This window comes from Pteronotus mesoamericanus, unplaced genomic scaffold (assembly GCF_021234165.1).
Source record: "Pteronotus mesoamericanus isolate MK-2021 breed Mesoamerican mustached bat unplaced genomic scaffold, CSHL_Meso_final contig_27, whole genome shotgun sequence".
NCBI classification, from domain to species: Eukaryota; Metazoa; Chordata; class Mammalia; order Chiroptera; family Mormoopidae; genus Pteronotus; species Pteronotus mesoamericanus.
In genome coordinates this window covers 7,714,734-7,738,785 of record NW_026555115.1, presented here as the reverse complement: position 1 = coordinate 7,738,785, position 24,052 = coordinate 7,714,734, and the positions used below count along the sequence as shown (strand labels likewise).

Here is a 24,052-nt window from a genome sequence, read left to right as displayed (position 1 = left end):
ATTCTTTTCTATTAACAACTGCTGTTATTTTTTTTAAAGAATTATTTATTTATTTATTTATTTTAGAGACAGGAAGGAAAACATCAATGTGTGGTTGTCTCTCGCGCGCCCCCTACTGGGGACCTGGCCCAGAACCCAGGAATGCGCCCTAGACTGGGAATTGAGCCTGTGGCCATTTGGTTCGCAGGGGGGCACTCAATCCACTGAGCCACACCAACCACGGCTGCTGTTATACTATTAAACCTGGTAAGCTGTTGAGTCACAGTAAATTTTCACATTCTAATTCTATTATCTATTTCTGATTTACCTTGGGACAGTCACTTCATCTTCTGAGCCCCAATTTCTTCATAAAATGATAAAATTTTGTGTGACCTATAACCTGCATTGTCCTATATACAGTAGCCATGCCACATATGAAAACTAAACACTTGAACTGTGACCCATATGACTAACAAATTGTTTTAACTAAATTTATTACAGAGACACTGGCTAATTACATTATGTAAATTTCAAGTGTACAATTCTATAACACAATAAATCATCTGTATTATCGTTTTGTGTGCTTACACCCAAAGAATAGCCTCCTTCTGTCACCATGTATTTGAACTCCCTTTACCCTCTTCATCCTTCCCTGACCCTCTTCCCCTTTGATAACTAACATACTGTTATTTAAATCTATGAGTTTGTTTCCGACAAATTTTAATTGAGTTAAATTTAAATAGCGACATTTTGTTAGTGGTTGACTTGCTGGGCAGTGCAGGACTACATGATCTCTAAATTCTGTTCTAGTTCAAAAATTCAATCATTTCTAATATCCAACATTTTTAAAAAATTTACTTTCTTCCTAAAGTAGAATAAACAAATGAACCATATATCAAATAAATAACACAACCACACAGGGGGAAAAAATGATCTAACCTTAGTCAAAAATATTGAACATGCCCTGGCTGGTGTGGCTCAGTTGGTTGAAGTGTCATCCTGTAACAATTGATGTCTCTCTCTTGCATCGAAGTTTTCTCTCTCCTTCTTCCTCTCAATCTAAAAGCAATGAAAAAATGTCCTCGGGTGAGGAAATAATTTAAAAAATATTGACTACAATATTCTTGACTAGGATTGACAATGTTTTATGCAAGGAGCCAGACAAAAAATATCTTAGGTCAGGCTATAACAGTCTGTCACAATTACTCAATTCTACTTTTGTAGTATGAAAGCAGCCATACAGATACAGGAGGTAAAGAAACAAGCATGGCTTGTTCCAATAAAATTATGAATACTAAAGTTCAAATTTCATACAATTTCATAATTTAGTTGTGAAATACTATTTTATAAACGTTAAAAATGTAAAAATCAGTCTTAGTTCATAAGGCATACATAAATAGGTGGCAGGTCAGATGTGACCAGAGGACCAGTTAGCTAACACCTGCTCATGACTACATAATCACAGTAAGATTTAGTTTCAGAATAAATAAAATGTTAAAAAAAAACCCATAAACTTTACTTAGTAAGCTTGTTGTTGGTAGTACTTTTGATGCAGTATTCTGAAACTATTTTGTGTGTATATGATTGAACAAATGTATAAATATATTAATGTTGTTGGGAACCACGGGCCTCATTAGGAGACAAGAAATCAGTTATAGCATGGGAGAAAGTTGTGATATTAAATTGTAATTAAAGATATTGCCATACTCTCATTTAAAAACATATTTGTGAACTGACTGGTGCAGCTCATGGGTTGGGTGTCATCCTGCAAACCGAGGGATCACCAGGTTTGATTCCCAGTCAGAGTACATGTGTGGGTCGCAGGCAAGGTCCCTGGTTGGGGGAGTGTGAGAGGGAACCAACCGATGTTTCTCTTGCCCACGGATGCTTCTCTCCCTCTTTTTCTCCCTCCCTTCCCCCTCTCTAAAAATAAATAAATGAAATGTTTCAAAAATAAAAATAAAACCATATATTTGCTATCTCTGTCCACTATTAGAACTTAGAAGCAAAAACACTCCAATAACAATGAACATACCTAATGTCCCATATACTATTCCACATTAAAAGGAATCAGAACTCCTTGGGAGAAATGGCTGATTCCAGATCTAGGACAAGAAAAAAAATACAAGGTCAGGTTAAATATTTTGTGCCAGTAAATAAAGAAGTCCTCAAAATCAGATGGGAACAAGTCAAAAAAACATGAGAGGCAGTTTAAAAGGGCTCTCACCAGCCAAATGAGACAATTTAAGTTTCAAAATAAATAACAAGAATAATAGATAATACTCTGAATAAAACAAGAAGCCATAGGTGTAACTTGATACTACTTTTTTTAAGTAAGGGGAAAGAATAACCCTTTGTAGAATAACGTCAGATGACGAATGTTGAAGGAATAACAGAGACAGAAAATTAACATTTTACACCCCTGATTCAAGCAAGAATCATCAATGAATGCTAAAATCACAGGGTAAGTTTGTTGGGGAACAAGATACACAAATAATCTGAAAGTACTGTCTCACAGACTACTTATTAATTATAAAGGGGAAAGTTACCTTTAAAATAAAAAATCCGTCAAATCTTGCCTGAACCAAATGATCATATTTAACATCACCAAAATTAATGTCATAAGCACCATGATGTTATACAGTGAGAACACAAAATCTATGTAATACTCCTGCCAAAAACGTTTAACCTGAATCTAACTATGAAAAAATGAAATTAAAATAATCAGACAAAATCAAATGAGGGACATTCTACAAAACAACTGGCCTGGACCCTGCATGGGCGGCTCAACTGGGTGAAATGTCATCTCATTACACCAATAGGCTGCAGGTTTGATACCAGGTTTGTGTCACGGCACAAACCTAGGTTGTGGGTTCAATTCCCATTCAGGATGTGTACAAGAAGCAACTGATCGACATTCCCTCTCACATCAAGTTTTTTTCCTCTTTCTCCCCCTACCTCTCTCTGTAAAGTCACTAAACATATCCTTGTATAAAGATTAAAAAAACAAACAAAACAAAAAACTGGTCCGGATCCTTCAAAAATGTGAGGAGGATGAAGAAGGAGAAAGAAGATGCAGAAGGCAGCTGAGAAGCTGTTGTAAAGAGACAGCCACCAAAGGCAACATGTATTCCCTGATCCAACCTTGAATTGGGGATGAAGGACCAGATCGGACAATTAAAGAAATCTGAATATGGATTGTATGTCAGATTCAAGTACTGTGTCAATGCTAAATTTCCTGAGTGTGATCATATGGTTATACAGAAGAATGTGTTTATTCCTAGAAGATGCATGTTTGCATGCTGACGCATTTAGGTGTACTGGGTTACAATCACATTTGCAATCTTGAAAATGTTCAGAAATTTTAAAAGTATACACAGAGAGTGCGATAAAGCAAAGTACCAAAATGTTAGCAGTTGGTAAATCTATATGAAGGGTACATGGGTATTTAGTATAGTATTCTTGCTACTTTTTCATAGGTTTAAAAGTTTGCAAAATGAAAAGTGGTGAGTAAAGAGTAAGAAAACAATATTCCTTTCAAATTCAGGTTTTACACTTAACAAAAGCAGACACAGTAAAACCTTTATTATGTTAACAGCTCACAAAAAGTTCTCTGGATAGCTGACCACCCTTTACACCTATTTTAAATGGAAAGTTCTCAAGCAAACCATCTACTCTGTGAAAATCTTAATTTATTACATACTATGCTTTGGAGGTAACTATAAATTAAAGTGCTGATAGTGTAAAATACTGGGCTGAATAACCTGGCTTGTTGCTTTAACACAACAGTATTCAGTGAAGGGCCCCTCAACCCTTTAGAACTGAATTTTGCAATATAAAACTGAATGGGTCAGATTCTCTTAGGGCAGTGCTATCAAAACTATGAGCTATAAAACTGACACCCTGTAGAAGGAGGGGAAAAAATCAAATGTAACAGTTTACTGCTGTAAAATGTATCTCTATATTTAATATATCAAAAACATTTATATTGTTGTTATGCAGTAACTTGTTATAATAAGCTTCTTATTTAAGAAACAGTATCCCTGACCTGATAGCTCACTTGGTTAGAGCACTGTACCACTACACGAAGGTTGGAGGTTTGATCCCTGATTAGGGTACATACAAGAATCAATCAATGAATGCATAAATAAGTGGAACAACACATCGATGCCTTCCTCTCTCTTTCTCTCTCTCTCCCCCCACCTCAAAAAAATAATAAAATTGAAAAAAAAGAAATATACACTACAACAAAAAAGGTATCTTGGATAATGATGTGCAAATCAATTAACTGAGACATGAATGCATAGCACTGGACCTACACATGTTGATTCACTGATGTACAGAGAGCATTTTCCAAATGTCCTTTGTATGTTCTCTATTCAGCTGTTACTGACCTGTTAAGATACCACATTTCAATGTCAAAATAAATTTGATCTTCACTGTAAACTATGTATTTCAACAAAGGAATCCAATCTGAACCATTTCTCACATCAAATGTATTTACCAGAGGCTTCTCCTTTCTTTTGCTACTTAATCTTTTACCTCATTATATCCATTTTATACATTACAGTGTTTAAAGTACAGTGTGTGTATGTGTGTGACAAAGAAAGAAACAGACAGATACAATAGATAAAGACAGACAGACACCTAGAGCCACTAAGGCCTGCAAAGATTTCCCTAATTCTGTGCCTTCAATACACCTGTTCATTCACATAAACATGTCAACAGCTTCTTGTGGCTAGATATAATACTAGATACTAGAGATAGAAATACGTATACATCTAAATCTCTGCCCTCAAGGAGCAAAGACTTTATATAATTCAATAAAAAAATACATTAAAGGAGATATAAATAAACTGTTGTTAGTGAGTCAAAGAACTACTCTCTCTCCTGTCTGTGGCTCACACACAGTCTGACCTTGGTTCTTGAACATCTCCCATCTTGAACAATTTGGTTCTTGACCAAACTGTTCATGGTAAAAATGTGGTTGTCAAACAAAACTTCAGTTCTCAACCCAACAACCCTTTCATGCTAATATGTATTTATAATAGGCAAAAATGATTAGGTTTTTCAAACAAACTGCTTCTGGAACAGCCTTCCAAGACAAATTAAGTTCAAGATTCAAGGTTCCACTGAACCTGACTGCCGCTAGAGCCCATTTTCTAAATTTCTGTTCTTTAGTCTCCTCTATATGCGATTCCAACAATAAAGTCAGTTGATCTTTCACAAATACCACCAGTCAATGAAAACATTTTTTTCTTCCTTGTCGAAAACAGGTCAACAATATAGTAGCAGTGTATGTGGTATCATTTTGAAGGCTTTTGTGCTCCTGTCTTCTTCAGCAAAAATTAATTTCTTTTTAGTTAGGGGATTAGGATATAGCATTTATTTTGATGAGAAATAAAAGAATGCTGGCCCCTATAGAGTTCTTATCCTTCCTTTAGAAAGCAATGATCTCACACAAGCAGAGTTTTCTATGTAACTAAACACAAATGATAAAGTTTATAGCATCCAAATGTTTAATGAAATGTTTCAGACTCCAGGTTAAGACTCATTGGCTAACAAATCAATTTAGTGCATCAAAACAAATATTTTTTTAAAGACTTTATTTATTTCTTTTTAGAGAGGAAGGAAGGGAGGGAGAAAGAGAGAGAGAAACATCAATGTGTGGTTGCCTCTCATGTACCCCTTACTGGGGACCTGACCTGCAACCTAGGCATATGCCTTTGCTGGGAATCAAACCTGCGACCCTTTGAAAACAAATACTTTTTTTTTTTAAACATAATAGAATAAATTAAAAGTGATCAAAAAATTAAAAATGGAAGTGCCTTATGACCCAGTGATTCCACTTCTGGGTATATATCTGAAAAAACCCAAAACACTAATTTGAAAGGATTACATGCACCTCTATATTCACTGCAGAGTAATTTACAATAGCCAAGATATGTAAGCAACCTAAGTGCCCATTAAGAGACGAGTGAATTAAAAAGTTATGATTTTGATTTATATAAAATACATGTAATAGATTTATATATAATGGAATATTAACCATAAAAAAGAATGAAATCGTACTATCTGTGACAGCAATGATGGACCTGGAGTATATTATGCTAAATCAGTCAAACAGAGAAATGCCAATACCATATTATTTCACTTATATGTGGACTCTAAAAAGCAAAATAAATGAACACAAAATAGAAACACTCACAGATACAGAGAACAGACTGAAGGTTACCAGAGGGGAAGCAGTTTGGGGAACTGGGTAAAAAAGATGAAGGGATTAAGGACTACAAATTGGTAGTCACAAAACAGTCCTGGGTATGTAAAGTACAGCACAGAGAATATAGTCAACAGTATTCTAGTAACTATATACAGTGTCAGGTAGATACTTGTAATATCAGGAGGAACACTTAGTAAAGTATGTAATTGTTTAAACTGCTACACCCAAAATCAATACAAAATAATACTGAATATAAACTGTAATTGAAAATAAAATTTGAAAAATAAGGTAAGAAGCAGGAAATGTGGGAATAGGGATGTAATTTTAAAGAGATTATTCAGGAAAGACATTAACTGAGTATTTCCTTTGTGAGTAGTCTTGAAAGGAAGTATGGAAGTGAAACATGTGGACACTCTGCCTGGACTACTTGCGAGAAAGGTGTTTTAGAGGGGAGAGGGAAGAACAAGCACAAAGACCTGAAGTGGGGCATATCTTGCCTGTTTCAGGAACAGCAAAGAGACCAGTATGCCTCGAGACAACTGAACAAGGAGAGTGATCCAAGTTGAGTTCAGAGAGGGAACAGGAGGCACAGATCATGTAGGGCCTCACTGGCCAAGGTAAACCTGCAGGCTTGACCCTAAGTAAGACAGGAGGCCAATAAAGGGTTTTGAGCAAAGGGGCATGATCATTTCCCTTTCAGGAGTGTCCAACCTTTTGGCATTTCTGGGCCATGCTGGAAGAAGAGTTGTCTTGGGCCACACATTAAATACACAAACACTAATGAAAACTGATGAGCAAAATAAATAAATAAATTAATTAATTAATTAATTAATTTACAGTTTTTTGTTGGCCTGTCCTGGGCCACATGTGTCCCATGGGCCACAGGTGGGACACCCCTGCTAGGTAAGTTTTCAATTTGTATTTCGTATTGACAATATCACTAAAAAGAAATTCAAAATAAAACTAAGTACCATTTATCACCAAAAGCTAGGGAAATTGGTGGTAGTGTAAATTGGTTCATGCCAACAATCCTGTATCTGAAACTTACGGTTTCAAAACACTTTCAGAAGTTTTGTGAATTTCAGAATATTTGGATTATGGAGACGTGATATGGTACAAATATATTAACTAACATCCTTGGTTGGTTCTAGGGTAACTCCCTGTATTAACCATATTGCTAATTTAAATTCTTACAAAACCTTAAGAATGTTCACTGTAAGTGGAATAAGCTAAAAACAATACAGCCTCCTATGTGTTTACTTCGAGTTTGGCTAGCAAATGAATTAGAAAAACTTTTGTTTTCAGGGCCTTGGGGATCTCAGAATTGCATATAAGGAACTGGAGACCTATACAGTTATTCTGTAAACAATTATGTTAACACAGATCAAAAACCATAAAATAGCCAGATGCAAGATGGGTCACAATATCAAAATACCTGGGCAAACTCCTCCAAATCACAAACCCCTTCCCAGTGAAGATTACCCATTTCTCTACTAGCTTCTGTTAATAAGCCACTACAACTCATAGCAGTATGTATTGGGCTGGAAAAGGCACAATAAGTTTGAAATGAAAATTAAACCAAGTATAGAGATTTTTTAAATTCCAATGTAAATAAAACAATATGGGACTCTTTGGAGTCTGTAAAAATATTTTACTGCCATGAGGTAAGAAATAGCCAAAAATGAAAAAGACAAAAAAAAAATTCAATGTTAGTTTAAAATCTGGTATTTCCCAAATAATTTTAATCTTCTTGGAAAATTCATTCATTTTATTCACTTGAAGTAGAGTCAATATTAATTAGCACATATTATGTGCAAACACTGTGCATTCCAGGGAATACCCTGAAGAGGTATACAGAAGCTGAACATGAGTTTAGGTTTTTATCTTAACATGCAGATGGAGAAGCAATAAAAAACTCTGAGCAGGGGTGTAATGTGATCAGATGGGCAAGTCAGATCACTCTAGCAAAACAGTAGAGGAACATTAAAAAGAGCAACACCACTGGCAGAATATACGTTAGGAGACTATGGTACAAGTCCAGATGAGATATGATGATCTTTGCTTAAAATCATCCCCCAAAATTTCAGAAGTTTTGCACAAGCTTCATATTGCCAAAATGAAGCTGAAGTGGCAACAAGGCTACCACAGGGAAAATTGGGGGCAAAAAGGAAACTCTATAGTAATGATGAGACGCAATCCAGACAAAGCAAGTGAAAGTGCTTACATTACCAGAGCTTACAGTAACATGCAAATAGGCAGTGATCCAGGCAAGCAGGGCCTTATTGTAGAGGTCAGGTAAGCAGGTAGCATCCCATTAATCAGAAAAAACACAATAGCAGAACATGTCAATTTTTATATTTCCTGATGAAAGGCTTATAGCAGATAGCAGAGAGGTCCAGCTGTAAGATTGGAGTTCAGGAATTCAAAAATAGGAGACAGAAAATAGGACAGCAGCAGCAAAGATACATATTCTGGACTCAAATTAACCTACTTTCAAAACCTAAATCTGCCATTCTCTAGCAGAGAAAGTCTGGACAACTCAGCTCTTTGAGCCTCAACTTCTTCATATCTAAAATGGAAAGAACACTACCAACTCCACAGGGCTGATGGAAGTATTAAATGAGATGTACTTTAGAACACCCAGTAGAGTTTAACAATTATCAGTTTGATCCCTTTCTCTTTTTCTTCCATATTTCACCTAAGCTATTGAAATAGGGAAGTATTTTGCTTGACCACAAAGTCTGAAAGGCTTATCCAAAGAGGCATTAAAGGACTGAACAATATAAGGTAGGTCATTAATGCAAAATGCCTTATGAAAGCACTAGCTCATAAAGAAGTGAAAGTGTCACACAAGCAAAAGGACCTAAAAAACTGAGGTAGAGTTTTAATTAGATTTAGGCTAATAGTATATCCGCACAATAGAACATGTCATTATATTTAAAAAAAAAAGAAAAAAGAAAAAAGGGAGAGCTCTCTGTATATTGAAGTCAAAAGATCTCCAAGGTATATTTTAAATGAAAAAATTATTATATAAAACATTAATATAGTATGCTGCTTTCCACATAAAAGGTGGAGGAGGAAAATAGTAATCTATATTTGTATTTTGTTTCTAAGTGCATAAAAACTAGTAAAATATACAAAAAATAAAATTGGTTACCTATAGAGAGAAGAGAGGGATAGAGAGAGTAGTACTGAGACTTCCTGATATATACCTTTGTACATTATTTTAAAATTTGAACAAAGTAGGAAACAAAGTTTAAAAAGGAAATAAAATTTAAATGATTTTTAAAATACTTGAGAAACCTGAGTGTTCTGATAATATATTCCACTACACTTATTAAATATGTATGAGTTATCTGTATACATTTCTAGCTGTATGATAGACTTTAAGTTTCTCCAAAGAAATAATAATAATCTCCTTGAGGATAAAGATCCCATCTCATTCATTCTCTAACTCCACTGCCAAGCACAGTGTCTGGCACTTAGCTGTTGCTTAAAGAATACATTAAATTGACTCTGGATTATCTAAATGCTTTCCATTCAAAGTCATCTCCAGTCCTGCATATATTTTTAAATTGTATTGCCAGTGACTTGTTTATGTACAACACTACACCTAAAATTCAAAATGGAGACTTGACTTGGAGTGGTGAACAAAGAATACAATGTACAGATCATGTATTATAGATTTGTACACCTGAAAACTATATAATTTTATTAACCAATATCACCCTGATAGTCAATTTTTAAAAATCCAAGTTTTTATAAAAATGAGAAAAGCTGTTAACAATTATTAAGCAAAAAAGCAAGATATAAATTTAACTATTAATAAAATAAGATTAACAATTACTCCTGAATTACTCCAAAGACTCACCATAAGATGGCAATTATTTGAAATGGGTAAGGGAGATAGCTCAGATATTTACTAAAGTCTGTTCATTCAGGGCATTTCTTTGATAATAGGTAGGTACTGCTACCTAGTTTTACTTATCCGTCTTTCAAATAGCCCCTAGAGTAGTTTCTTTTTCTTAATTCAAAAAAAAAAAAAAAAAAATGCTAAGGAGTATGTATCCTTTAGAAAAAAAAGTATTTTTCTTGATTCTGTCCCCCTATTCTCCATGACCGAAAAGATCATCCTTCTTCCCTTATAACCAAATTTCTTAAGAGTTTCCTGGTCTATATTCATTGTATGTTATTTCCTCAATTTAGTTTCTTATCACACACCCCTACTGTAACTGTTCTACTGAAACAATGAATCTCAAACTTCAGTATACTTCAGAATAACCATAACAGCATTTAAGCGAATCTTTTATGCAACCGCGTCCCAACTCCACACCCACCTTTTTGAGACTTTATAAGATGTGCAATAAAACCTGGGGAAGTGATCATTTTAATCAGTATCTCAATTGATTCTCATTCAGGTAGACTGTCTGAACACACCTGAAAACCAACTAGCTTTTAGGTCATTTATAACTTTCCAAGAGTCAAATCCAAAACACTTTCATTATCTCTTTCAGCAGCATTAACACCTACCTGTAAGTCCTTCCTTCACCACCTTCTACCACACAACTAGACTCTCCCCTCTCACCACCATTCTATCTTCTTTACTTGCTTCTTCACTTCTGAAATGCTGTAACCTTTAAAAAATAACAGGGGTTGGGGGCTCAGTCAGCAACTCTTTTTCTAATTTGACACAAACTTCCTAAGTAGTACTAGTCCCACCCATTGCTTCACCTACCATATATACAGAGCCCTAAACCCTGCCATTTTGAACTCCAAACTATTCTCAGGGAGTCAGAGGCTATGCAGTATAGGAGAAAAAAAGAAAAGATGCTTCAGCATCACACGTATCTGAATTCAAAGTATTTGCCCTACCACTTACATGGCAACATACCCAAAAACACACACCTTTCTTAATTTCAGCTTTGTTCTCCTTTAAAACTGAATGTAACATATTTCTAACAAATTTTTGTTCAGATTATACAAGAAGTTCCATTTCCCTACTAGCAACAAACTTGAAAGCATCCCTGAGGACCCTGTAACATAGGCCTCAGAGGTGGCAGACAGGTGACAACTAACATAGGGTTGGGAGACTGGCACAACAAAGGGGTTTGGGCCAATCTCTGCCAATCTCTCACTGCTGGAGAATGGGGTTATAAATACAGAAAGAGCGAGACAAGAAAGAAGCCTGATGTGTTGGACTGGAACAGGGTGTACCAGTATGAAATTTTTAAATACATGTAAAAAGATACAGGAAGAGATTCAGATGTGTACCTATATACATCTATTTCCTAGCTCTCTCTGACCTAGAACTAATGATACCTCAGAAGAAATGAGCACATTAGACATTCAAATCTTCATTTCTAAGTACCAACTCCACTAAAAGAAATGATGATTCCTTGGAAAAATGCATGATTCCAGAGCTAGGACAGGAAAAGTATAAAATAAGTACATCTTATTGTGCCAGAAAGTTAGGAAGTTCTCAAAGGATGGGGACATCTCAGAAAGACACAGGAGCCATTCTAAAGGGCTCCCACGAGGCAAATCTAGGACAAAACAAGCATCAAAAATAAAATAAAACTAATAAAATCCACTGAACAGGAACAGAAATCCATGAGTATATACTGATGTAAATAAATGAATGAATGTACAGGGGGAAAGGGAAACATCTATTTTCAGTAGAGCATCAACTAAAAGTTCCAGCCAAGATGGAGGGATAGGTATGTACAGTTTGCCTCCTTGCACGACCAAAAGAAAGACAACAAAAAATTTAAACAAATAATAATCAGAACTGGCAGAAAATGGAAGAGTATAGAAGTCCGACTAGCAAGGAGTTAAGGAAGAAACACTCATCAAGACAGGTAGGGTGGTGGAGATGAGCAGCCAACTGGAGAGGGCAAATGGCAAGGCAGAGGCTGGAGGACCGGATGGGTAAGGCAGCTGCTGGAGGTCTGACATTTACATGTGGATAAACTGGGAGGAACAACAGGGGAGCAAGATGCCCGCACAACCCAGGGATCCAGCATGGAAAAGAAAGCCTCAAAACCCCTGGCTGTAAAATTCTGTGGGGGTTGCAGCAGTGAGAGAAACTCCCAGCCTCACAGGAGAATTTGTACAGAGACCTACAGGGTCCTAGATAATACACAAACCCACCCACCTAGGAATCAGCACCAGAAGGCCCCAATTTGCTTGTGGGTAGTGTGGGAAGTGACTGAAAGCCGGCGGAGAGCCAAGTAAGTGGCACTGTTCCCTTTCTGACCCCTCCCCCACATACAGTGCCACAACACAGCAACCTGGGTTGCCCCACCCTGGCAAATACCTAAGGCTCTGCCTCTTACAACATAACAGGTGGGCCAAAACAAAAAAATATGGCCCAAATGAAAGAACATATCAAAGTTCCAAAAATAGAACTAAGTGATGAGGAGATAGCCAACATATCAGACGCACAGTTCAAAACACTGGTAATCAGGATGCTCACAGAAATGGTTGAGTATAGTCACAAAATAGAGGAAGAAGTGAAGGCTAAGCAAAGTGAAATAAAGAAAAACATACAGGGAACCAACAATGAAGGAAAGGAAACCGGGACTCACATCAACAATCTGTAGCAGAAGGAAGAGATAAACATTCAACCAGAACAGAATGAAGAAACAAGAATTCAAAAAGATGAGGAGAGGCTTAGGAACCTCTGGGACCACTTTAAACATTCCAATATCTGAATCATAGGGGTGCCAGAAGAAGAAGAGGAAGAGAAAGAAATTGAAAACTTATTTGAACAAATAATGAAGGAGAACTTCCCCAATCTGGCAAAGGAAATCGACTTTTAGAAAGTCCAGGAAGCTCAGAGAGTCGCAAAGAAGTTGGACCCAAGGAAGCGCACACCATAATTACAACACCCAAGATTAAAGATAAGGAGAGAATCTTAAAAGCAGCAGGAGAAAAGGAAACCGTTACCTACAAAGGAGTTCCCATAAGACTATCTGTGGATTTCTCCAAAGAAACCTTACAATTTATGGCCATACCACCCCAAACGTGCCTGATCTCATCAAAAGAAACCTTACAGGCCAGAAGGTCCTGGAAAGAAGTATTCAAAGTCATGAAAGGCAAGGACCTACGTTCAAGATTATTCTATCGAGCAAAGCTGTCATTTAGAATGAAAGGGCAGATAAAGTGCTTCCCAGATAAAGTAAAGTTACAGGAGTTCATCATCACCAAGGCCCCTTATTATATGAAATGCTAAAGGGACTCATTTAAGAAAAAGAAGGGTAAAACTATGAACAGTAAAGTGATAATAAACTCACAACTATCAACAATTGAACCTAAAGAGAAACAAACTAAGCAAACAACTAGAACAAGAACAACTAGAATCACAGAAATGGAGGGTTATCAGAGGGGAAGGGGGAGCAAGGAGGATAGGGGATAAAATACAGGGAATAAGAAGCATAAATGGTAGGTAAAAAATAGAGGGAGGTTAAGAATAGTATAGGGAATGAAGAAGTCAAGGGACTTACATGTATGACCCATGGACATGAATTAAGGGAGGGGGAAGTGCCGGTGGGGGGGGTGTGCAGGGCAGAGGGGAGTAAAGGGGAGAAGAAAAATGGGACAACCGTAATAGCATAATCAATAAAATATACTTAAAAAATCAATTAATAAATGCAGATGGCAACCTTTATAGTCGTGATTGATTCAGGCAGAAGTTATCAGTGAACCCAAAGGCTGGTGGACAGAAGTTTATTTGATGAGGAACAGAATATTAGCATAGCCTTAGTGATCTTCGCACAAGAGTTAGCAATTACAAAAGGAAAAATGACGACTTTATGATAGATGTGAACTTACCAAGGTGTTCAAGGTCAAATATCACTGTATGTCTCCTAGTAATACTCTAAGAAAGCACATCATTTCTATGATATTCCTGTCAACGAATATCCAGTATGCAACCACTGGATGGACTGAAGTTAAGGGACATCTAACAGAACTTAAAAAGTCAAGGTCATAAAAGATAGAGAAATATTGAGGAACTATTTTCTCAAACTGAAAGAGACTAAAGAGACATGACAGTTAGATGCAATGTGTAATCCTGAATTGAATCCTGGACCAAACAGGAGAGATACTGTTGGGACAGCTGGAGAATTTTGAATGGCATCTGGGAAATCTCATGGTAGTGTTACATCAATGTTGACTTCCTGATTTGGTGGTTACATAAGAGGCTGTCTATGTTTTGATAAATACACACTAGATTATTTAAGAGTGGATGAGTATCTTACTCTCAAATGGTTCAGAAAAAGTTTAAAGAGATTAGAAGTACTGCATTCCTCTGAAGTGGCTGGAAACAGTGATATAAATGAGAGACCAGAAATGAGATAATCAGGTAGTTTCACTGAAATTGGAGAATCCAAAAAGATAGAGCAGAAAGAAAGTGTTGAAGACGACATTAAGGCCCTGTCTGAAAAGGAAGGCCTCACTGAGCTCACTAGAGTGAGCCAAGCACAAGATGTTCCAGGTTTATCCCATGTACACACACTCATATGTAATACAATGGGAAAATTTGGTTGAAGTTCATGTGTGGGGATGGGGTTTATAGGAAATCTCAATACCTTTTCCTCGATTTTGCTGTGAACCAAAAAGTGCTTTAAAAAACTAAAGTCTTACTAAATTTTTTTAAAGTTGCAATTAATAGTCCAAGGAAAAATTAATTGGTTGAAGGGAATATGGGAGCTCTTTATGCTGTTCTTGCAAATGTTCTGTGGGTTCGAAATTATTTCCAAATAAATTAATTTTAAAAATTCAGTAAGAACTTACGACGACATTGGTGCCTAGAGAAATGCCTGGCTTACTAAGTGTATTCAATAAAAATTATTTGGCCTTCCTTTCCCAGCTGCCGAAAAGAAAAAATCTTAACATAATTGTCAACTGTTTTCCTCTTTCCCCTACATCCAAATGGACTCTCTGTTCTAGTAAAACTATCTAATCAGTTTACAGTTTTAGTCTCCCATCCACATCTTTATTTCCAGATTTCTCCATTTCCAGTTCTTACCATCTCTCACCTAGACTGCTGCAACAGCATCCTAACTGGTCTTTCTGCTCCATTTTTTACTTCACCATTACACCGTCCTTACATCCTTGCATCATTATCTAAAAATCCAGAGATACCTTTCAAAATTTACATCTAATTTCATCATTTCTTTATTTAAATACCTATAATTCCTCCCCAATGTAAATGTTGATTTTCCAAGAGGCAGACTAAATACGTGTGCAGGGCACTAGCAATGCAAGAATGCCAATAAGATATTTTACACACACAAGACTGAAGTAGTAATTACTGGGGGGAAGTGGAGGGAAAAGAGGGACTTTGTCTTGCCTTCCTTTATGTTTATTTTAGGATTTGGTATTGGTTTTATTTTTAATTACACAGTGAGAATAGCAGGGATGAGTGGGTACCATAAACTTCCAATAGTTAGAGGCTGTAAAACAGTGCTTTTCCCAATCCTTTTGCCAACTTGGCACCAAAGATAAAGTTTTAGCACGCTGGGACAAGCCAAAGAGATATCAATATCAAGAGAAACTGTCCTGGGAGCCCCAAAATGCCCCCGTCCCACAGACTAACAGGTATTTCTTGGTCTCCAGCACAATGGCGAACCATTCATGGCCTACCAGTTGGGAAACTCTGTTCTAAAGGTCTTAATATGATCTCACTCATCACCCAAACAGGGACCCTCACAGGGTTTCCTCTCCTACCAGAGTCAACATACATATACAGGCACACAGATCCAGACACAAAATCAGACACCTGCACCCATCTCATAGACAGACACCAGACATATACAAACAACCTGCATTTCTCCAAGCACATCATGCACCCTTGTATACATCTGACTTTTTGTACATGTTGTTCTCTCTACCCAGATCAATACCAACTCATGCTCCAAGATACTGCTCAAATGCTACTGCTCATTTCCCCCTGATCTTATTACACTTGTCACTCTGAATTTTAACTGTGTGTTGACATATGTTAACCACCCTAGAATTTGAGCTCAAGGGCAAAAATCATGTTTCTTAGCACTGACCCCTATAATATACATATGTTTGTTTGGTTTACATATGTATGAATATTCACTACATGATTCACCAATAAACCAAATTTTTCAAAATACATTAATTAAAACAATGAAGTACAATTTTAGAACCAAATTAGTAGTTTTCCAAAATAAGAACCATTGTTTTTTGAGAGAAAGATCTGGCATAGAAATATTCATACCACTGGACCCTTTTCCCAGTCCTAGGGTTTTAGACTGAGAAAACAAACACAAACATAGCCAATGCAGAGTATAATAATGGAAACTATAGATGCAACTAAAATGGCTAAGAAAAGGTAAATGATTAAATCAATCATCTGATCAATAAATCAAATGAATGTCTAAGCAACTGTCTAATACTCATGACAATGAGAATGAAAAAGTGAGGAAAATGTCCCTGGTTGGGTAGCTCAGTTGGTTACAGCATCGTCCCAGTATGCCAAGGATGCGGGTTCGATCCCCAGTCAGGGCACGTAAAAGAAGCAAACAATGAAGGCATATATAAAGGGAACAACAAATCGTTGTTTCTCTCCCTTCCCCTCTCTCTCTTAAAAAAAAAAAAAAAATCAATAACCCCAGCTGGTGTGGCTCAGTAGATTGAGCCCTGGCCTGTGAACCAAAAGATTTACTGGTACGATTCCCAGTCAGGGCACATGCCTGAGTTGCTGGCAAGGTCCCCAGTTGGGGACATGTAAGAGGTAACCGATGAATATATTTTTGGCACATCAATGTTTCTCTCCCTAAATTCCACCTCTCTAAAAATAAATAAAATATAAAAAATAAAAAAATAAAGTTTTAAAAAAGAAAAATGAGGAAAATAACAGCTACCATTTATTGATCTCTTCTATGTAAAGAATAGTGCTGGATGCTATATATTACCCTAATCCTCACAATTCAAAGCCAAGTATTATCTTACTTTCAAAAACAAGGAATAGGCTCAGAGGTTCTATAATTTACTCAGGTTTTTGAGACCAGATTCCAACCCAGATCTATCTAACTCTGAAGTATCTGTTGTTCCCTACATTATACTGCCTCTACTATACAATATTTCCAATAAGTATATTGGAAATATACTTAAAATTCAAATTGCATCTTTACTATATAACTTAAAAAAAAAGGACAACTGCCTCAAAGGAAACAAAAATATCTATTTGCGTGGTGATTAAGGATCAATGTTATTACAGTATTTATTATTTTTTTAAATTAGCAACTTTTTAAAGCAGAATTGGTGAACAATGGACTAATTCATGAGGCAATACAAAAGAAACGATACTCATTGTTAGTTTTGGGGTTTTTTTCATTTTCATTAAAGACAGAGTAGGTAACATAAAACTGAAGAAGGATGTACTCAACTAACTATACCTACCTAAACAATCACAAATTAACCCCAGGGTACTTACTACCAGGATTCAAAACCCGCTAATTATGACTGGATTATATGCAGCATTCTTCCAGAAAAAGGTGAATTTTGAGGAATACTTAAAGAGAAGGCACATGGATGGGAGACAGGAATGTTTAAACTGAGGAAACAAGGGCAAAGGAAAAAATAAGAATGTTTTCTTTTTAACAAGAATGAGAACAGGGTGAGATGAAGTTGGCGGAAAGCCTTCAAGGTCAAACAGTGAAGTTCAGGATTAATTTGATGAGTAGCAGGGAACTGCAGCATATTCTTAAATGGGAAGGTGGCATGATGAAATATGGTCTTTAAAGATCCAAATTTTGTTCCAAGGTACTGCCTTTAGTTACACAACGTTTCACCAAACAACTGGGGGGTGGGGGGGGGGGTAATAATCCAATACCTGTTTTTTATTTTAATGCTCACCCGAGGATACTTTTTATTTTAGAGAGAGAAAGAGAAACATCAATTGGTTGCCTCCTGTACATGCCCCAACCACTGAATGAATCCACAACTTAGGCATGTGCCCTGACCTGAAAATTGAACCAGCAACCTTTTGGTGTATGCGACAATGCTCCAACCAAGTTAGCCACCCAGCCAGGGCGGCTAACATTATCCTTTATGTGTGCTTTACACATATGCTGATCAAAAAAAGAAACTGACTAAACAAATAAAAACCTTTATATAAAGGATGAGTATATTGGTGAAGAGAGCCTTTCAGATATCATGCTTGTGAATATTAAATGCCACTGTACATTTTAAAGAGAACTATAGTTTAGAGAAAGAAGGGATGCTGACGATAATCTTTTACTGACCACCTCTTTATTTTCACAATGAATTAAATTGAAGGTCAAGAACTAAACAACATGCCTAATGTCAAAAATAAGCTAGCAGAAGATTCAATACTAAAACAGATTTCCTAGGTAGCAAGATCTAAAGCTGCTCTGTCCAATATTTTAGCTATGACGTCTGGTTATTTAAACTGGTTAAAATTAACTTTAAATTCAGTTCCCCAGGCACAAGTCACATTTTTCAGTGTTCCATGACACACATGGTTAATAGCTACCACATCTGACAGTGCAGAAAAAGAGTAACGTTGTTTGGTTCAATGTTGTTTCATTAATAAGATGCCTTAGAACTTAACTCTTTTTTTTGTATCAGTTCACCTGTGGTAAAACTGGTTTCGCTATACCTCATTTTCCTTAAAGTCATAGAAGCTGTGACTTTAAGTGAGGACTTACTGTGTTTCCATCATTGCAGAAAATTTAACTGGACAGCATGATCTAAAGAATAAGCTTCAGAGTCAGACAGACCTAGTATGAATTCTACTTACCAGCAGTGAGATCTAGACAAGTTAATTTCTCCTTGCCCCAACTGGGGAGGCAGGGAAGCAGGGGATTAATAATACCTACCTCACAAAGTACACTTGATGATTATTAATATGGGATAACATGAAAAGCCCTTTTACACTCTCTGGCACATAAAAGGCAATAAACGCTTCCCTCTGGGTCCTTTTTTCTTCCTATTCCTCAATACAGTAAATCATCCAAAGTATTATCTTCCTTCCCCTCAAGATAACTCACAGTACTTAATTTTCAATCTTTTCCTGCCAATTTCTTCAAATATTTCCAACTCTCTTTCAATGTTTCTACTTAGAAATATTGAAATGAAGAATGAATGTGGGGGAAAATACCTCTAATGAAGTAGAAGAGAATGGAATAAATTTCCCATTTTCCATCCTATTTTAAATATAACTATACTGACTGATCAAGCAAAGGAAAATATATTACACTATTCCTAAATACTGTACTTCTACAGCAATAAAGAAGACTCCACATTTTTTCTACATTATATTACTTCTCACCATCTGCACTACTAATTGAATATTAAATGAAGAAATAACGACTTCCCCCTATAATACATTCCTGGGAAACAATAAAAGGATTCCCAGAATGCTAAACGAATCTTCAAGGCTTCACAGCTTAATCCAGCAAACCGATAAATTTAACAAATCTAAACTACAGCATATAAAAAAAACTTCATTAACATGCATGTTATTTATTACCCAGAAAAACAACATTCAACTCAGTTTGTAAGTAGTGAATTTCTGCCAATACTAAATTTAATTAGGAACAAACAATTCATATTTAGTCACATAACTAGCTGTTTCCAGTGAGGTTACCAATTTTACTTTCCTAATAACTAACATAAAGAATTAAAGCAGAGCCCTGGTCTGGTGGCTCAGGTGGTTGGAGTGTCCTCCCGTACACCAAAAGGCTGTGTGTGGGTTTGATCCCTGGTCAGGACACATACCTAGGCTGCTGGTTCAATTCCCTGTCAAGGCATGTAGAGGAGGCAACAGATAGATGTTTCTCTCACTCTCTCTTCATTTTTCTAAAATCAATAAAAGCATATCCTTGGCTGAGGATAAAAAAGAAAAAAGGCACAAAAACTACGGATGAGCTGTACTACCCATTTAAAAAAAGAATTAAAGCAGAACTTTTAAACATTCACATTGAAACTTCCACCAAACAAGATTCTACATGTATTTTAAAGCTTCCTTGTTATTTAAAACTGACCATATTAACTCTCAAATTGAAAAAAACAAAAAGTATTCTCAGTAACAATCAGTAACAGTGTCTCCTTGAAATTACCTTGTAGTATTTATTTTGTTTCTTAAAGATAATTTATTCAAAAATATGACCACTGATTCCTATTACAGAATTTAGAATGTCATAAATCCTAAACAGATAATGCTGCACATTGTACTGTCCTTCACAACTCAAATTATGTTTAGTAGACAAAACTATTTTGAACATACAAATCGCAGAGTTTAATAATAATCCATAGGGGCTCACATGTTAAAAAACTTTTTTTAGGTTGTTATTATTATCCCACATAAAGTATTTTATACATAAAAAAAGTTAGGTTTCTATGTCTGAACTTATAAAGTCTAATTTGTGAGAGTCTGTAGTTTTTTAAAGTCCTTCAATAATAATGAAGGGTACTTGGTCACTGTAGTTCAAATGAATTTTCCTGAGGCTGCATTCAGAGTACATCTGACCCAGAAAGTATTTTTAGTAAGTGTGTTCAATCAATGCTGGGTTTATGCCTAGTCTAAATTAGAAATTAGGTGCTACAAATTTAAAGTTACACGTTACTAGAGACATTTTTAATGATACTCAATTAGAACATAAGAAAACCACAGGTCTGAAACAATTTAACACACACAACTTAGAAGCTAAGTAGGTTATAACAGTGATTTTCAACCTTTTCCATCTTATGGCACATGTAAACCAACTACTAACATTCTGCGGCACACCAAAAAATATATTTCTTGCCAATCTGACAAGAAAAATCGGTATAATTTTGATTCATTCAAACCAACACCTTTTGTTGTGTTGGCTATTGTCATTTTTTTCTTTGACAATCTAAGGGAAAAGAGGTCAGTGTCTGACTAAATAGTCAGGTATTGCGTGTTTTAAAAATTCTTGTGGCACATTGGTTGAAAATCACTAGATTAGAAAACAGGCAATAAGTCAGTCACATCCCCATCCATTACTGCTTTTGAGGAACCTGTGCTGTGATTTTCTAACTTTAAACTACTCAATTAACATTAATTAAAAACTACAAAAATTATGATTGCTCTTGGTGTTTTCAAAATCTCTTGCCAAATGTTTAAAACAAATGAGATAAATAAATATTCCCACGTGCAAAAAAGACCATGTTTCTCTTCTTATAAACCACTCAAGATCATATTATGGAACCATGTGCACATTCCACTGCAAAATAGTAACAAAGATATGTGTGCCATTAAAAAAAAGAGAGAGAGACATAAAAATAGTTTTTATAGTAATGGTAGCAATACTTATTCCGAACAAAAAAAGGGTGGGGTCCACAAAATGACTGAGTTAGTAAAGAAATTCTGTACAAAACACAAACTTTCGATTACAAAAAATCTTTTTAAAAAAATCTATAGGTTGAATTTATATTTATCAAATTCAACATTTAACTGATATTATCGGCCCTATTCCATTAAGCACACTTTGGGCTCTGAATGATCATTTAAAGTCATCTCCTTCCCGCTTAAGAAAATGAAAAATGATTTCTTCTCAGGCATCTTAAGATCAAAAATCAAGATAAAAAAATCCCTAGCTTTTACTGTTCTACGGTCTTCCTTTCAACTTAAATCATCTTTAACAAGGAAATAGGATGCAATGGCTTTCAGGGGGGTTCCCCCCGCCCCCCCGCATAAACATAGTTTAAACTTGTATTGTTCCAAGTGGGCCCAAGATCTGATCACATAAACCTTGTAACTCCAATTTCCTGATTCGACAAGCTGATAGTATACTGCATATATATGCAGGTTCTTCTAGAACAAGGGCTTCAGAATCCTACAGATCATCCTGGTACGTGATGGTGTCACCATGTAATGCAACGCCAGCCAGTCTCCCATTCTAAGTTTCTCCGAAACATGTAATCATACATCTCTGCAACTGTAAACTATTCCATTTTAAGGAAACCTTGGGAAATGCATCGGTATATCTATTTAGCTACATCTCAACTTCTTCTTGTCCTACCTACAGATTCTTAAATAAAATACCAGTAGAATCATAAGAGGCTTAAAACTTCAATGGTAGGGACTGTCTGCCTGTGAAGCTTGCAGAGAGCGCTCATATGATCCCATTAAAAAAAATCCTATCAGCAATGGAAAACTCAGAAGATTCTCAAATCCTCACCTAGAGTTTCGGTACCGTGGAACATTCCATCTCCGCACCTATTCCATCCTTTCTGTGGCTCATCCAGCACAGATTCCAGCTCTTACCCCCAAGAGCTCCGAGAGCAGAGGTCCCAGAAACAGGGATGGGGGCGGGGGCAGGAAGGCGGGGAAGGAGCATCATTTTTTCCCCTCCTTTTAAATCAAACGTGTACTTGCCCTACCTGGTTCGCCTCCTCTGAGCCACACACGCCCCAGGTAACAACAGCCTCGCGTACAACGTGCAGGGCCGAGAGCCTCTTACCTCCGTAACACAGCCGCGTCCTCTCGGCTGGAGAAGAAAAGCCTGGAGGCCCCGGCTCACCGGGCAGAAGCGCGTCTGCCGCGCCGCTCCCGGGGGCTACCTCAGCGCCCTTTCAGCAGCGGCCGCCGTAGCGGCCGCGCCACGGCCGGGAGCTGCGAGCACCACCTCATATTGCGGGGCTGCGGCGGGCCGGAGCTGCCGGGAGACGACCAGGAGGGCGGCCGGCGCACACTCCCACCTCCCTGCGGGGATGAGATAATCCACACACCCCCAACAAAGGTGTCAGGGGGAGGGAGACTCCGGGAGGGGGGTCTGACCCCCAACCGCTGACCCTTTGGCCAAAGTCAAGTCTCTCCTCTCTCCGGCTCAGTCCCCGAATTCAACCCCTGGGGACCCAGGAGTCCTGAGAGAACAATGTGAGGAGGGAAGCGTGAGGAACAGAAAAGCGCGCAGCGCGGCGTGAGCGGGCAGATAATCTTGGGCAGCGTTTGTGGGTGAGAGTGCAGGACACGCTCGGTCCCCCGCCTCTTTCTCCTCCTCCTCCGTCTCCTCCCCCTCTCTCAAGCACACACTGTCTCCCAGGCCACAGCTTAGCAACCGAACATGGCGGCTGCGCAGAGGCCGCCAGTCAGCGACCCGGAGCCGCGGCGGCGGCGGCAGCGGCAGCGGCAGCGGCAGGAGGCGATCTCGCGAGAGGTGAGGCCAAACTCCTTCCCCGCTAGCGCAGGCTCGAGAGGTTGCACCAGCCTGTAGAGGAAGACACGCAGGTGCAAGGAAGGCCGGACCTGTGTAGGTCCGAGAGGGTGGGCTGGGAGGAGGAGGTGGAGCGCTATGGCTCCGCCCCAGGGCCCCACAGCGATTGGTTTCTAGAACACCTTCCCTGCAGGACCTACTGACCTAAGGGACTGATCGGAGGGGCCAGAAACCTAAGTTTTAAAGGGGAAAAAAACCAAACCCTAGGTCCTCCCAACTTAAGTGGTGATTGAGGATATAGGTTGTAGGAGACAGTTTTGAATCATTTTCTCTCCTAAATATAGTCTCTAAAACAAAGAACAAACGTTCATTTATAAAATTTGAGTGCCATCCGTGTGCCAGGAATCGTGTACTTTCAAAAAATGAATTAATTCATTGTAATAACGCATAGGAATTTGGTGTTTTCATGCCAGGGTTTTTCCCAGGTGCATCCTCATATTTTATTGATGATAACACACATTGTTGATAAGACAAATGCATTTGTCTACCGACTAGGCTATCTCAGCTGAAATGATGGGAGGAGGGATTTGGGAACAGCCACACTTCTTTTGCGTTCTTTTCTCTCTCTCTCTCTCTCTCTTTTTTTTTTTTTTTTTTTTTTTGTCAGTGTCCT

At 37.5% G+C, this 24,052-nt stretch overlaps 1 protein-coding gene across 1 annotated transcript in view; it reads right to left on the bottom strand.

Moving 5' to 3' along the window:
- Window positions 1-22,493, bottom strand: part of PTPN4 (protein tyrosine phosphatase non-receptor type 4) — a 258,211-nt gene extending 235,718 nt beyond the window's left edge. The window contains exon 1 of the mRNA XM_054575007.1: window positions 22,405-22,493. Coding sequence (XP_054430982.1) covers window positions 22,405-22,429 — 25 coding nt within the window. The 5' untranslated portion in view covers window positions 22,430-22,493. The remainder of the gene's footprint in view (window positions 1-22,404) is intronic.
- Window positions 22,494-24,052: the final 1,559 nt, after the last annotated feature.